This window comes from Lontra canadensis, unplaced genomic scaffold (genome assembly GCF_010015895.1).
Source record: "Lontra canadensis isolate GAN:19392208 unplaced genomic scaffold, GSC_riverotter_1.0 scaffold2, whole genome shotgun sequence".
NCBI lineage: Eukaryota > Metazoa > Chordata > Mammalia > Carnivora > Mustelidae > Lontra > Lontra canadensis.
The window spans coordinates 67,614,431-67,631,227 of NW_022630996.1; the positions used below are offsets into that span (position 1 = coordinate 67,614,431).

General features: G+C 40.7%; 1 protein-coding gene across 2 annotated transcripts in view; it reads left to right on the forward strand.

Annotated features, from left to right (window-relative positions):
* The window catches only part of LOC116878485 (ATP-dependent translocase ABCB1), a 189,677-nt gene that overhangs the window by 12,513 nt on the left and 160,367 nt on the right, over positions 1–16,797 (forward strand). The window contains exons 3-5 of one of the 2 annotated variants that reach the window (XM_032876100.1): positions 13,113–13,164; positions 15,133–15,324; positions 15,732–15,903. In XM_032876100.1, the coding sequence (XP_032731991.1) occupies positions 13,113–13,164; positions 15,133–15,324; positions 15,732–15,903 (416 nt within the window). Of the gene's footprint in view, positions 1–13,112; positions 13,165–15,132; positions 15,325–15,731; positions 15,904–16,797 lie in introns of those variants that run through there. The other variant, XM_032876047.1, reaches the window with a different exon arrangement.

A 16,797-nucleotide genomic window follows, 5' to 3' on the forward strand; every position in this document is an offset into this window, starting at 1 on the left:
TGACATGATAGATATGGGTGTCAGAGATAGGAGTCCAGGATGATTCTAAAATGTGTAGCCTGAGGAGCAGAATAGACTGGATGCAGTTACTATCAAGAAAGAAAAAAAAAAAAAAAAAGACCGTAGGTTTGGGCAGTAAATACCAGAAACTTAACTTTGTGTAATGTCACAGGTTGGGCTCCTTGGAGAAATATGGCCAAGAGAAGTTTGTGTGTGTGTGTGTGTGTGTGTGTGTGTGTGTGTTAGGATGGAAGAAATAATAGCTTGTTTGTATGCTAGTAGAAATGATCCAAAAGATAGAGAAAAAAAATGATGCTTTGAGAGTGAGGGAAGAGAGTTGTTTGCATGATGTCCTTGACAAAGGATGGAATATAATGCCCCAAAGGAATACTTGCTTTAGGTAGAATCACGGATAAACTTATCCACTGTAATGGGTGGAAATGGAGAACATGTGAGTGCCAGCGCCCAGAGCTGACTTGAGAAGGAGGTGAGAATTTGTGGAAGTTTTCTTGGGAGTACTTCAATTTTCTCAGTGAAGTGAGAAGTAAGACACTTGGCTGATAAAGGAAAGAGATCTTAAACAGTCTTGCAGGAGAGCAGGAAAGAGACTGAACCATTGAAAAGATTTGGGTGCCATACACACTCTCACATTCACAGTTGACGGAGGAGGAACTGGTTGCTATCTCTGAGTTCTCAAGTCACCTTTGCTCAAGCCTAGATTGATTTAAACTCAGCTTCCCAAAGACTTACAACCTGGTGTGCGCTCAAGTGGTAGAGCTTTTGAAAATGTCTGTTTGAGAATACATTTGACAGTACATGGATATTCACATAGCTTTTTCAATTTTTAGTCTCTGATGAATGTTATTAATCTTTTTTCCCAAAATGTGCTTATAAATATTCATACTGATTTGGGGTATTTATAGATCCTTTGATACCTGTCAGTGGTCCTAGGAACCCCATTTTTGTAATTCTGAAGAATGCATTGTTTACCTTGAGGCTGGCTTACTTGAGTTCTGTGAATGCAGATAGGAGTTGGGCCAGAAAATTTTAGAGTATGTTTGAGCTATGTAAAATTCCTTTGTATTTATTATGTCCTTTTATGGCATTCAGAAGGAGCTGCCAGAAGATGCATTTTGGAATTGGCCCCTTTCTTTTATACCATTCACCCAAAGGAAGTTCACAGTGCTAGGTTTATTGGTTCCTCTGCATGCTGTATCTGGCAATATTCTTTGGAGTTAGTTTTCCTAATACATTATAGTGGAAGAATCAAATCTTTAGTACTCTGGTAGCCCAGCAGTTCTTATGTGTACATCTGTGCCCATTCGTTTTGGTTTAAAGATTTTATTTTATTTTTTTATTTTTTTTATTTTTTTGAGAGAGAGAGAGAGAGAGCATACAAGAGGAGGGTAGAGGGAGAAGCAGATTCCTGCTGAGCAGGGAGCCCAATGTGGGACTCGATCCCAGGACCCTGAGATCATAACCTGAGCTGAAGGCAGACACTTAACCCACTGAGCCACTCAGATGCCCCCATCTGTGCCCAGGCTGATTCTCAACTACTGTAATGTCCAGTGGCCTTTTTTTAAAAACTGCATTAAGATTTTTTTTAAAGATTTTATTTATTTATTTGACACACACAGAAAGATCACAAGTAGGCAGAGAGGCAGGGAGAGAGAGAGGAGGAAGCAGGCTCCCCGCTGAGCAGAGAGTCTGATGTGGGACTCGATTCCAGGACCCTGAAACCATGACCTGAGCCGAAGGCAGAGGCTTTAACCCACTGAGCCACCCAGGCACCCCAAGATTTTTATACACTATGTTTTCATTACCCAGATATTATCTCTTACTTTATGTAAAAACAATAGATTTCTTTAAGTGGGAATACTAATCATGACTATGTCTACCTCCTGCAGATATGATGAGATGGACAGTAATCAGACTCATTTATCTAATAAGCATGCATGAGTTCCCAGACAGTGGTCCAGGTGCAGAGACTGGCTCCTTGAGAGGCCTGTGTGTCTGCCTACTTGTCGCGGTGGGCGCGACAAATCAACCAGGAATGTGAGGGTAAGAGGATGGTGAAAAGAAATTAAGAGACAAAGAGATGGGGGCAGGAGGAGCACTGAGGAGGATGTCCAACAGTGCCGATTTTATTCCACATCTATTAAGCATTTATAAGGCAGACCACAAGAGAAGGAGTAATACATCAGTATCTAGTCAGATAGCCGCAAGTTCCTATAACAAGTTTACATTAACTACAACCAAATCTTGTGATGCCAGGTAATCACGGCTAATGCCATTAGCTACTATTGATACAAGAAGTTACAATCAACCAGGGAGTGGGTTACGGGAGGTACAGGAACAACAAGGACCAACTAAGAATTCATGCCCCTGACCACATTGTTCCCTTCTGTAGGGAGAGCGTGTGGGAAGTAACATAGGCGAGCACACAACACGTAGCACAGACCCTTCCTCAGTGTTACTCAACTTTCCTGTCCTTAACCCCTTATCAAGGCATCCGGACTTTAAAGGAGACACAAGTCAGGGCCTGGTTTGATCCATGACTCCAACCATGCCATAGTCTCCAACACCTACTGATCAGTCTCCCAGACTGGAGAATGGCTGCATGGGTGGTCACAGCAGGCTCCTTCATAGATGCCTGCAATATGTGTTTTCCAGCTGGGGTTGTAGTTGACGTTGCATTCCTCTCCTGTACGCCCCCTTTAACTCACTCTTCTAATCTTGGGAAAGCTTTGAACTGTGCTTCTATCAGGCTCTTAGGAGGTACCGTATTTAACTGTTAGGAAGCAGGCTCTGGAGTTGGACTGCCTGGCCACAAGTCCCCCTACCTTCACCATTTTTTAGTTTTGAGCTTTGGGGGATTTCTTCATACTCTAATTTCCTTGTCTATAAAAATGTTGACTTTTTAATGTTCTTTTACATAGAACATATTTCTATGTAGAACATATTTCATGGACTGGTTGAGAAAATTAAATGGATTCATCATTTAAGGCTCAAAGAACAGGGCCTAGTTTATAAAAAGCACTCAGTAAATGGTCATTACCATGGTCATGTCATCAGTAAACTCATGCTTCCATGTTCTTCACAGAAAACCTACATAACTTCCAGTGATTATGTGGTTCTTTATATCATTTCATCTTTACAGAACTCTGTGACACTTAATTTTTATATTGTTTAAAGCCTGAGACATATCTAGAGTTACTCAGTCCTTGTTATAGATGTGGATAATTGTACATTTCAGCAGCATTTCCTTAGTAACTGTGAACCACTAGCCATGACTTTCTAAGAAGGCAAGGTCCTCAAATGATGGCCCAGGGGTCAAATCTGGACTGTTGCCTAATTTTTTTTTAAAGATTTTATATTTATTTGACAGATAGAGATCACAAGTAGGCACAGAGGCAGGCAGAGAGAGAGGGAGGGAAGCAGGCTCCCCGCTGAGCAGAGAGCCCAATGCGGGGCTTGATCCCAGGACCCTGAGATCATGACCTGAGCCGAAGGCAGCAGCTTAACCCACTGAGCCACCCAGGCACCCAAGATAATATATATATATATATATTTTAAGATTTTATTTATTTATTTGACAGAGAGAGAGATCACCAGTAGGCAGAGAGGGGGAAGAAGGCTCCCTGCTGAGCAGAGAGCCCATTGCAGGGCTGGATCCCAGGATCCTGAGATCACGACCTGAGCCAAAGGCAGAGGCTTAATTCACTAAGCCATCCAGGCGCCCCTGTTGCCTAATTTTGTAATGCTTGTGAGCTAAAGGATGGTTTTCTATTTTTAAATCATTGTGGGAAAAAAATAATATTTTGTGACACAGGATAATTATATAAAATTGAAATTTCAGTATCTGCAAATAAAATTTTAATAGAATACAGCTATGCCCATTCATTTGCATATTTTTGGTGGCTTCTTTAACACTCCTCTGGTGTAGTAGAATTGTTGTGACAGAGACCATATGGTCTCCAAAGCCTAAAGTATTTACCTTCTGACTCTTTCCAGTAAAGGATCACCAGTCCCTGAGGTCAGGCACTGAATGGGGGGTTATTAACTTCAATTGTTCAATCTGTAAATTTGTGCTAAACTGTTCCATATGCCAGGCACAGTACATGTCTTAAGTATTCATTCCCAGCCCCCAAGAGACTTAGTGGAGTGGGAGGAATGAATACATGAACCCACAAATGTGGGTATTAGTGCTGTGATACAGAGATATACAAAATACCTGGGAAAGGAGAAGGGCACCTGACTCCATATATAAGAATCATAGGAGGGGTCCAAGAGGAGGTGATAACCAGATTTGAGCAGCATCGTACCTCTCTCCTGCACAAAATTAACATGTTCTATGTAACAAGTGAAATTCCTCTAAAATAAATATTGAGGAAAAAATAAGTTAATATTTTATCCTTCCGTGTGTTTCCAAAAGCAGTGTGCAATCTCTACTGCAATTTTTAGTCAGGGACACTCAGTTCCCTGTTGCTCACCTGCTTGTCTGCACATTGCTGTTTCCAGATAACAAATCATTTGTGGGGACAGCCTCAAAGGCTTTGATGCTGGGCCTAGAGATGAGAGCAAATGAGCTCCCTGATGTTTCTGGAGGCAGAGCCAGTCTACTGGACTCCCAGGACCCTGACGCTCTGACCTTTCTTCTTTTGCCCTCCCACTGTAACACTTCATTACCTCTCCATGGGGGTAGACTAAGGACCAGAACCTCCTTGTTGGACAAGAAGTATTCCTTAGGTAGAGGAGACTTGGATTTGCTAAGGCTTTTAAAGCCTGAGAGTTTCACAGTAAACATTGGATTTAACCAGACAGCTCTTAAAACTTAAAGTGAACAGGTCCCTCTCTGCTGCTACAGTAAACCCCTGCAAGAGGTCTCTCTTTTCTGCCAATGTCTTGTCCTGATAATCAGACATGGGCCTTTGTCCTGCTCTTTTTGCTGTAGACCTGATTTCTTGACACCCTACTCCCATCTGTCTTTATCTTGTTTTTAGAACTTGCCTTTGCCTGAAAATCCAGGCCTGGGGAACTCTCTGGTCTTGTTGTACAACTTTGCTGAACAAAACTTAACCACCGCTGAATTTCTATGATATTCCGTCAGTTCTCATCTTCCTCAGGAGACTGTCAACTTTCTGGAAATGCCCAGATAAAGATGATTGTGATTTTAGACATGTGTTGAAGGTGACAGGTTGGGTACAACTGTAAATGACAACCAGGCAGTTGAAGAAATCAGACTGAATCTTGGCCTTCAGAAAAGGACTAGAGAGTTGACAATATTTGAGTGGAAGGGATGTTAAACCTCCCAGGATAGGATGTATAGAAACGTAGAAAGGGTGAGAGCCTTAAGCCTTGAGAAAAGACTCCATCGTTTACAATAACTAAAACTAACGTTTACTGAGCATTTAAGATGTGTGGGTGCTCTTCTTAGTACATTACATGTATGGACTCCTTTATTCTTGACAGATTAGGAAAGGGGTCCAGCGGGTTGAGTAAATTTAAATTGCCTCTGGTCATAGAGATGGTAATGAGGATTCGAGCCCAGGCAGACTGGTCCCAAGCCCATGCACTGGAGGAGACAGAGGGACACGCAGAAAGGAAAATGCTAAAGATAACATGCTGATCCAGAAATTAAGGGATATGGAGGGTATTTTCCATGCCTTGTGGTGGTTATCAGCCCTAGGTACTCGTTCAATACACACTTGATTACTTATTGTCTCTAATGCTTCCATTTATGATACACCCACACTGATGGCTTTTTTCTTTCTCCATAACTATATTATGGTTGGTTCTATTTTGTCTCCTCCACACTGGTGACCAAGGAATGGAGAAAATGTAAGTCACTCAAAATCTAGTATAGTTTCATAATTCAGACAAAAAGGGGAAACATGGAAAGAGCTTACTTTCATATTTATCATTTCCATTCCCCTGCTCTAAAACTCATGAGGAACATGAAAACTGTCTGTAAAATTATCCTCACAACATCATCTGTATTTTGCTGCTTTAACTATGAGTGAATAAATCATGTACAGATCTTGAGTATGTGTTTCAAGACTTCGACGTACACAAAACATTGCCCTGTGTGCCCTCAAGGCCAGCATTTTGTATGCTCCAAAGTAGAATGATATAGATAATATTTGAATTCTAAGTATTTCGTAAAAATTTCCATAATGGATCTTTTTTCTTGCATTTGCTCAAGGCTTTCCTCTGCCCCTAACCATTTCACTAGAAAAATCCTTAGAGCTCAATTTCTGGAAAATTGAGTATCCAATGTTGATAACATATTTGGAAGTATACTTTCAGCGTGGCATTTTTGAAGTTTGTATTAATGTTAAAGATATGGCTAGTATTTCTAGAATAGTAGTAGAATGTAGCCAGATTTTTTTTTTGTGATTATTAGGAGAATGCTTTTCAAGCCAAAAAGTAGATTAGCTACCATGTCATCTCTACAATTTATAGTTAAGACAACATTAAAAAAGATATGTAGATGATATTTGACCTATTTCTGATCCTTAAAAAATGGAATGAACCTAATGAAAGATTGAATCATGGGATTTCGTAGGCAAAAAGAGGCCTAGAACTTGGCCCAAACCCATAATTTTATAACTATAGAAGGCAAGACCAAGGAAGTTGAAGCCATGTAAACACAATGGAATTGTTTGCCAGTTTTCAGAGCTACCTTTTAGTCTGATATTTTGTCAACTCTACTACTAGTGGTTTCAGACTCTGCCAAAAATTGTGGTAGACAATTTTTCACTTGGTGTTTTCTCTATGATGACATCCAGTACATTTGCTTATAGGTATGTCAGGCAAGGCAGCCATGAGATGTAGCTCTTCAGGCCAGGGATGTGAAGAAAGCACACCTGAGGAGAGTGTGGCTCCCGGAGTCACCTGTCCCCTGCACTAAGCCCAGCTTCACTGAGTGGCAGGCTCTAGCCTGGGCCAGTGCTGGAGGGATTGATCATCTAGGTAAAAGGCCCAAATTCCACTTGCATGTGGTTGACGGAGCTTCCTGCACAGGAAGACTGGAAGGACTGGGCTCCTAGTGTTCTTGAGCTAAAATGCCCCTTGTGGCTCATCTAATCACACTGCCCCCCAACCATCACTGGGTATATAATGTCTCTCATGGAACATCTTCTTCATGGAGAGCCTTCCTTGGTTGAAAGAGGTGGGAGGGAAGCTCAGAGCCAGGATCTCTGTTCATTGTCTGCTCTGCTACCACCCGCCACAGTGCTGAGCTCACTCCACATAGAGTCCACCAGAAATATCTCTGGCTACAACCTGTGTGCGGAGCCATCCTCGTCGCTGCTGATGTGACTCTAACTTTCTAACTCCACTTTGCCCAGCTGCATCCAGTTCTTCACAAGCTGTCACTGTGAGCTTTTACAAACCCAAGTCGGGTCACAGCTCTCCCAGTGGTTTTCTGTTGCATGGAATAAATGGAAACTCCTTTCACGGCCAGTATGGCTCACATGACCTTGCCCACTCCTGCCCATCAGTCTCGTTGCTTGCCCCATCCGCAGCAGCCTTCTCTCTGTTCTCTGTTCCCTTTTTCTTCCGGCTTGGGTTGTTGCAGAAACTGCCCATCTCTCTGTAAGGGCTTCTTAACTTTCACTTCTCCCTCAGAAAGACCTTTTGTCTCTAACCCACCTGAAAGTCACTATAGCATTACTGCTTGTCTCAAGAAGATTTATTACTTAAAAATTACCTTGTGGATTTATTGGATTACTTGTTTATTACAGCTTGTCAAGTGGGAAGAAAGGCATTAGGGGCAGGGAGAGAGGAAGTTCCTGGGAAAAACTATCTTAGAAATTCCAGCATTGGAGGTTTGGGCCTGAAAGTAAAAGCATTTCCTGTTTGTGCAGAAATCCAATAAGATTAGAACAAAATGGATTTCTCATGCTAGGTTGTGTCCCTGGTGTCTGAAATAGTGCCTAACATGAAAGCTCTGTGGCAGATGGGTTCTGAAAATCTCTTATAATACACTCTCCTTTTCCCTTAGGAAAATTGCAAAAAATATTTATGTCTCATACTTTTTTTTTTTAAAGATTTTATTTATTTATTTCACAGACAGAGATCACAAGTAGACAGAGAGGCAGGCAGAGAGAGAGAGAGAGAGGGAAGCAGGCTCCCTGCTGAGCAGAGAGCCCGATGCGGGACTCGATCCCAGGACCCTGAGATCATGACCTGAGCCGAAGGCAGCAGCTTAACCCACTGAGCCACCCAGGCGCCCCTATGTCTCATACTTTTATTCATACTGTTCTTAAGTGTTCAGTAGGTAAAATTATGAAACATACTGAGATATTTGTGTCACATAAAAATGCAATGTAGTGTGATCCTTAAATAGCATAGAGTCTTTGGTCATGGTGGTGGGCACTACTCAGTTGTGGTTTCTTTGAAGTCTTGCTTGGGTAGTAAGGTAGTGGTTTAGTCTATCTTTTTAATCTTATATGAGGCACTTATATACAAAATAGAATGATTGGATGGAATATTTTGTGCAGTCGTCTGCATGTGTGGTGGCTTTGTGAAACCACTTGTAAACCTTTGGGACAAGCTAGGTTACAGCAGGTAGAGCAGGGTACTGAGGAGACAAAGAAGACTATGGGAGTCCATTTATGCAGGGGCCATGCCAGTGGGCATGGGAGGCAGAGATAGATACCGATCCCCATAGTTCTAGCATTGACTTAGTAAATTGAGTCAGGTGTCAGTTACTCTGGAGTTCTCTGACAAGGTGAGTCACTCTACTAGGAGTAAGCCATTGGAGACGTGGTCTTATTTGAACATATTCATGGAGAAGGAATTGTTATCAGAAGGGGAAAAATGTGGTAAAAGGCATTACTGGTAGAGAAAGGAGAATGAATAGAAGCTTGGAGGAAGAAAGTTGTCATCACTTCTCGGCTGAATCTCAGGGTGTGGAAAATATTCTTCAGTCTAAAAGGGTGGAGCTCAGCCTAATGATATTTAATCAAAATACTTTGTCATGGTCTGTGTACTCTCCAGTCCCCAAGGACAAATGCTTCAGGAACAGAAAAACCAAGAAAAAACTCAGACATTAGTATTATTATTTTTTTAATGCTGCAACAAACCTCCCTCCAGACAGTGACTACACAGTGCCCTAGTGCTGAAATGAGAAAGGTGTGGGGGTAAAGAAAATGTTTGGAAAATCATTCATTGACCTTTCAAAAATGTTATCCTGTCAGATATATTGTGACAAGGTTGAAAAGGTGCTAATATGACATGTTACAGATCTTGGACTTTATCCTTGATGAAGTGACTGTCATTGAAGGCTATTCATGGAAGCCATACACACACACACACACACACACTATGTGTGTGTGTGTGTGTGTGTGTGTGTGTGTGTATTTGACAGAGTGAGAGCATGGGGGAGGTAGGGACAGAGGGAGAGGGAAGGAGAGCGTCTCAAGTAGACTCCACACCCATTGTGGAGCCTAATGCAGTGCTCAACCCCACAACCCTGAGATCATGACCTGAGCCCAAATCAAGAGACAGACACGTAACTGCCTGAGCCACCCAGGCGCCCCAGCATGGTTATATTTTTGTTGGCAAAAATAAAATCTGATGACAATGTGAAGACCTGATTGAGTAGAAAAACAAGTTAGGATCTCTTATTAGAGGAGAGGAATGGGATGACGGGGCCCTGAACCAGAGCACTGACCCTGAGGAAGGAGAGGATTTGAATAGCTCCAGTCCGGATGTGGGAATCCCTACAGCTGTGGAAGTGGTTGAGGTCACCCTGGGAGTGTGCATGGAAGTCTGGGAAACACCAGCTTGTAGGGAGAGGGAGAACGTGAGAAATCAGTGAATGACACTAAAAGGCATCACAGTCATGGAGGAACCAGGAGAAGGAGATTCTGGAAGCCAGAGGAGGAGAAAGTGGTCAAGAGTCTAAGCAAGTATTTCATTAAAACAAAAGGTGCACTTAAATCTTTGGCTTTCCTGTACTCATTATTTGGTTGATATTGTTAGGTGTGTACACACACACACACATAAATACACACATGTTATATAGAGAGTTTTTGGCTTTTCCTACTGAAAAACAGTATTAATTTTTGGATACTATTTAAGCATTCTTCCTTATAACTATTGGATTGGGCGTAACCCTTGAGATCCATACAAGTAAAAAGTAACTGGACCATATGATCTCTCAGGTCATTTCAGCTTGAAAGTTTTGATTCTGTGAGGCACGTGGTTGGCTCAGTCACTTGAGCATCCGGCTCTTGGTTTTGGCTTGGGTCATGATCTCAGGGTTGTGGGATCCAGCCTTGTGTCAGGCTCTGCACTCAGTGGGGTGTCCACTTGAAGATTCTCTCCCTCTGCCCATCCCTCCACTTATGCACATGCTCACTTGCTCTCTCCAAAATAAAATCTTTTTAAAGTTTTGACTTTGTGAAGGCATGCCTAACTAAGGATGAGCATTTTGTGAGAAGCTCATAGAGATAGGGAAAATCTCTAGGCCAGAGCACTTTTAATTAATAAGATTTGATTGGAGAAAAAGAAAAGTTGGTTGGAGGGAGTCCAGAGAATGTAACATTGTTATTTCATTAGTCAGTAGCAATTATCTCTGTCAGATGATTTGAATGCCTCATTGTTATTCTGACTGGCACAGTTTGATACAACTGAAGCACAAGTAGAAGGCACTTGGTGCTGAAGTTAGAGTCTGATGACTACATTTCTGTATGTATATACATACATATATACATATATTCGTATATGAGAGATACATATGTACATACATATATTTATTTTATGATATTATACATACACATGTGTGAGTGTACGTATGTGTTGTACAAAAACATGAAGGAGTCAGTTTTGACCTTTAACATAATTTCTTGCTTTTCGAGCAGTCTAAAGTGACTATGAACCTAGAAGCCACCATTTGTTTAAATTCTCTTTGTTCCTTACCTCTAGAATTGAGAAAACTGATAGCAGCAGTGAATAGACAGATTTAGAGCTAGATTTGAGTTTGTCTTGCTTTGGTATTAATACACGCTAGCAACAATACCAGTTAGAAGCATTTCCTGGCTAGATGGAAAAGATTGAAAATCCCTAATGAGAGATCTTCTTAGACTCCTGTTTTAGAAGATCTTATGTGGAGATCTTTTTCTCATGTAGAGAAAAATCCTCACCCAGCTAGCTATTTAATATTTTGTCCTTGAAAATACAGAGCAGAAGCAATCTCATAGCTGATTTAAAAAATCCATCCGGACACACGTATTCTTGCCTTACCGAAGGCAATACGGACAAAAAGGGTTCTAGGCGATGTGCTTTGAGCCGTCGTCTCTGCATCTTTCTGTTACTTTCTTACTTTCTGTATTACCCCTAAATGTAAATTCCCCGGGGTTTTGTGCTTGCTCACCCTCTTCTCCTTACCCCTCAATGCTGTCCTCGCCGGTAAGGAGAGATGGCTTTTTTCTTTCCTGAACTTATCTATGGCCTCTAGCACATGACTCCTGAGTCATTCAGACCAGAGCTCTCTCCAGAACAGGAACTCTAGAGTCTAAATAGTTATTAGACATCTTCAGTTGAATGTTCTAGATACCACAGAATAAAAATCTTCAGAACTGAACCAATAATCTTCTCACATCTGACCAGATCTGCATTTTTTTTCTCCCCCTGACTTCTTATTTCCCACCGTGATACCACTGCTCTCCAGATGCTTAGGCTTGAGGTCTTGATTGTTTGCACAGCAGTTGCTAGAACCTGTAACTTCTCTTCCTCTGAATCTTATGGGTACTCTCCTTCTTTTCTGTTCTCATTTAGACCCTCTGTGCTTATGTCACCGTAATAGCTCACATTGTTCAGTCTCTTTCTAGTCCAGGTAATCATGCACTTCTAGCAGGTAAGTCATCCCAGACCCATCTCTAATCATGTCCTCTTCTGCTCAAACTGCTGAGTGACTACGAGTTTGATACACGTTACCTGTGGGGCCCAGATGATCTTTCCAGCCACATACCCACCTTCTCCCATCCCCACAACATACCCCAGCCAAACTGGCTTCCTCCCTTTTCAAACGTCAGTGTGGACTTCTGTCCTCATTGCTCCCTTTGCCAGAAAATCTTTTACTCCTCTTTCCCATGCCTGTCAAAATCAGACTCCTCTGAATGAGGCCCTCTCATGACCTAACTTTTGAAATGACTATAGGATTTAAAGTGTGCATCCCCATTGGTCCAGCAACCTTGATTGTGATAATTTATCCTATAAAAATATATACCATACATTCCTCTATAATATACCGATGTGGGTATGTGTAATCCAGCATTGCCTGTAACAGTGAAAGGTTGGAAAGAACTGAAATAGACACAACTTTGAAAATAGGGAGATACACGTTCATACCCACGGATTGACAGAAAATTGGCCACTGATTGTGGGCTGTGATTTTTCTTTTAAAAGAAGCATGTGTATGTATTTATGTGTGAATAGACATACATATAGAAAAGAAACTGAAAAAATACACACCAAAATATTGAAGTGTGTGTGTGTGTGTGTGTGTGTGTGTGTGTGTGTGTGTTTTGGGTGGGCAGTGTTGAGGTTTTAATGTACCTTGTCTAAAAATGTCTAAAAAATGTCTAATGTACCTTGTGACATCTGCTAATCTTGCATGATGAGCTTGGTGGTGCTTATTACATAAACTTTTGTGTTTTATATTTTTTAAATAAAAATAAAAGCTGGAAAAATGCAGTGTTAGATATAAATGCTAAGTGCTTTAATGTCGAGTATGCAGTGGTATTTAATTATCAGGATAGAGGTCTTAGAAAAGAGTTTCTCTGTGTCAACTCAGAGTAGTATTTCATAAAATATTTTAATTCATGGATGCCAGTATTCCAGCTGACACACTGCTTCTTAATAAATGTGGTTTTCTTCTTGCAAATAAACTTCACTGAATTAAGTCTGTGTGTGGTTGCATGTGTCCAGCAGTGAAGAATTTGAATGGATGCCATAAGGCTTACACATAGTTAGAATATCAGTTTGACCTATTTTTGTGTAAATGATTAAGTGACATAAGTTTGAGTCATTTTTACATACTTATTTTTAATGGAGAACGAAGAGACATAATGGTATATGTTTGTTTTGTGGTGATCTAGGTAATTCAAATGACTCATCTTTCATCAACATTCTGGAGGCGGAAATGACCACGTAATTAGACATTTTCCTTACTATTGTTAAGCTTTTCTGTATCCAGTTGTAGCATTGTATTTTTGTAGCATAAAATTTTACCTTATTATAATAAAGAGTCAGACTTTTAAGAATAATACATTGTTAGTTTTCTAGGAGGATACAATGTAAATTTTTTTACTTTTTAAGAAATGAATTTACGGTGAGAGCTGTAGTCAAGGTTGAGCCTAAATTAGATATATATATGCATTGTAAGTATAGAATATCATAACAGGGAAATTAAAGGAGTTCAAAGTAGCTTTTTAAAAATGTAGTTAAATTAAGATTCACATGTTTACAATGACTTTGTAATTATTAGCTTGCTTCCTGGGTTTTTTTACTCAAGATATGATGAGATCAGTCAACATAATTTTTTCTTTAACACAGCATCAGATTCTAAACAATGAAATAAAACATCCCAGAATAAATATAGTCCCTCTGACCTTCGTTCACCCTGGGAAGCTTTTGTTAACGATTTACATATCTTGAAGTTTGTTCCCCAAAACAGCTTATAAGAATTGTCCAAAGGTACTAGTTGGTTAATCAGAAGGTAATGATTCCCTAACCTGTAAATGATCTGTTAGATTTGAAGAAAATAGAGATTCTTGATCATATTTTGAAAGATGAGAAGAAAATATTCCTATGGAGAGGCATTTTTTATCTTGAGATGGAAGTGTCTTGTGATAATCTTACAAATACTTAAATATAAATATATTTTCTTTAAATTAATGTGGACTGATGGTTTAGAATACATTAACTCCTTCTTAAGCATTCTGCTTGCTAAGTGGGGTTTCTTTTGAGCCATTTCTTTCTCTGTTGCTTAACACTTAGATAATAATTAATTATTGAGTTGTCTGTTAACTATAATTTAGTATTCTCATTACCTCCTCCCAGATAAATACTTTGTAATCACAAGGGATAACCTGGGGGAGATGTGTTTACCAAGATGCCTGCTGGCTGAACACCCTTTTGCGAATAGTAATCTCCGTGATTATGTTGTTACATAATCATTTTTACAACTTCTGTGTGGCTCATAGCAGCCTTTTTATTGGAGGGTGGCAAGTAATGAACTTGTAAAGATAGGAATATTGGAAGCCCATATTTCATTTCAGAATATTTGTCTTTAACCTAAAAATGAACTCGCTTAGTAAGGTGCAAGACTTGTTTGCTTTTTTTAAACAAATAAAGACTCTGAGCAAAGAAACATAAGTTCACCATTTCTAGATGGTCAAGGGTCTGGTGTAGAAGATGGTCAAATTTTTTATTGTTCGAAGCATGCTACTTGATTCATTAAGCATTTTAGGGTAACTCACAAAGGCTAGTTGGGCAGATGATGTAAAAATACTTTTTATTTGACTTCTGTGTTCTCCCAGAAGGCCAGGGGACCATTTCCATCTCTGGGCTCCACTTTCTGACAGGTTCTGTCACTTGTTTCTATTCTCCAATGTGCAGAAACACCTCAAAGAGCTCATCAACCCATCCCGAGGCAATCTGAGTAGACAGGAATACAGCGGTAGGTCTTACTCCATGCTCTGATGCTTCAAGGCATCACATGAGCCTTTCCTAGTAACTGGCATATCCTCTGAAGCTTACTGGGTGCCCAGCACTGGCGGAAGTGCATGGCACGCACTGCTGCCTTCCTACTCTTATCTGCATTTCACTGCAGATAAGAGATTAAAAGACTGAGCTTTAGGAAGGTCAAGCCACTTGCCCAGGATGATAGAGCAGTGAAGTGAAGGGCTGGGGTTTGAGCCAAAGCAGAAGCCACAACCCCACTCTACTGGTGTAGATGCAGTTGGAGGCCACCCACCAATTCTGCCTGTCACTACCCCTTCTAATTTAAGGATGGTAAGGCAGCTAAGTGAATGAAAACATATGTACGAGTGGTCTGTGGGGACAGCCGTGGCGATTGGAAAACTGTGTCTGTGGAGAGTTCTCGTTGCTTTGCAGGTATGCCTATTATTACAGTGGGATCGGGGCTGGAGTGCTGGTGGCTGCTTACATCCAGGTGTCCTTCTGGTGCCTGGCTGCTGGAAGACAGATACTCACGATTAGGAAACAGTTTTTTCACGCTATCATGCGACAGGAGATTGGCTGGTTTGATGTACATGACGTGGGGGAGCTTAACACCCGGCTCACGGAGTAAGTACCCGCTCTTACATTTAACTCAGACATGGTTCTTATTCCTCCTTAAATGAAAAGAGAGGTTGTCAGATCTGTTCAGAGATATCCGTGCATAACTCAGAAGTCATTATGAGACTGAATTCCTTCTGAGCAGCAACCATACCTCATACATCCTTTGGTCCCTACCACCCTGGCAGGGCATGAGGGCATTTGCATGACTAGCAATGAATGAGGGAGACCTGCCAGACTCAGAAAGTCATCTGAGAGCAGTGCAGGAGAGCAACAACATGATGTTTTCTGAGGAAGTTTCTGAGCAGAATCCTGGATGGAAACCAATTGCCCCACGCTCAGAACATGACAGCAAAATGGATTCAGTTCTAATTCGCAATTCTTGTGTTTACTTCTAACACTGTCTGTTCTTTTAGTGATGTCTCCAAAATCAACGAAGGAATTGGTGACAAAATTGGAATGTTCTTTCAGTCAATAGCAACCTTTTTCATCGGTTTTATAGTGGGGTTTACACGTGGTTGGAAGCTAACCCTTGTGATCTTGGCCATCAGTCCTGTTCTTGGACTGTCAGCTGCTATCTGGGCAAAGGTGAGTAAAGCGTGTAAATCCAGATTTTATACTGTCCCCACTACACCTCCCCCCATGGTGGAAGACTGTTTTTCTATCATATAGTGACCCAGACTATATACTTGATACTTGGTTTTATTTTATTTTATTTTTTTTAATTTAAGTTCAAGTTAGTTAACATATAGTGTAGTATTGGTTTCAGGAGTAGAATTTAGTGATTTATCACTTATACCACAAGTGGCCTTATTAATGCCCATCACCCATTTAGTGCATCCCTCCCTCCCCTCCCCTCCAGCAACTCTCTATTTGTTCTCTACAGTTAAGTCCCTTATGATTTGTCTCCCTCTTTGTTTTTATTTTATTTTTCCTTCCCTTCCCCTATATTCATTTATTTTGTTTCCTAAATTCCATATGTGAGTGAAATCATATGATATTTGTCTTTCTTTGACTGATTTATTTCTCTTAGCATAATACACTCTGGCTCTATCCACGTCATTGCAAATGGCAAGATTTTGTTCTTTTTGGTGGTTGAGTAATATTCCAGTGTATGTATATATGTATACACTCACACACACAGAAACACACCAATTCTTTATCCATTCATCAGTAGATGGACATTTGGGCTCTTTATAATTAGGCTGTTGTTGATAGTGCTGCTGTAAACATTGGGGTGCATATGCTCCCTTCAAATCAGTATTTTTGTACCCTTTGAGTACCTAGTTAGTAGTGCAATTGCTGGATCATGGGATAGTACTATTTTTAAATTTTTGAGGAACCTCCACACTGTCTTCTAGAGTTGTTGCACCAGTTTGCACTCCCACCAACAGCTCAAAAGTGTTCTCCTTTCTCTACATCTTTGCCAATGTCTGTTGTTTCCTGAGTTGTTAATTTTAGCCATTCTGACCAATAGTATCT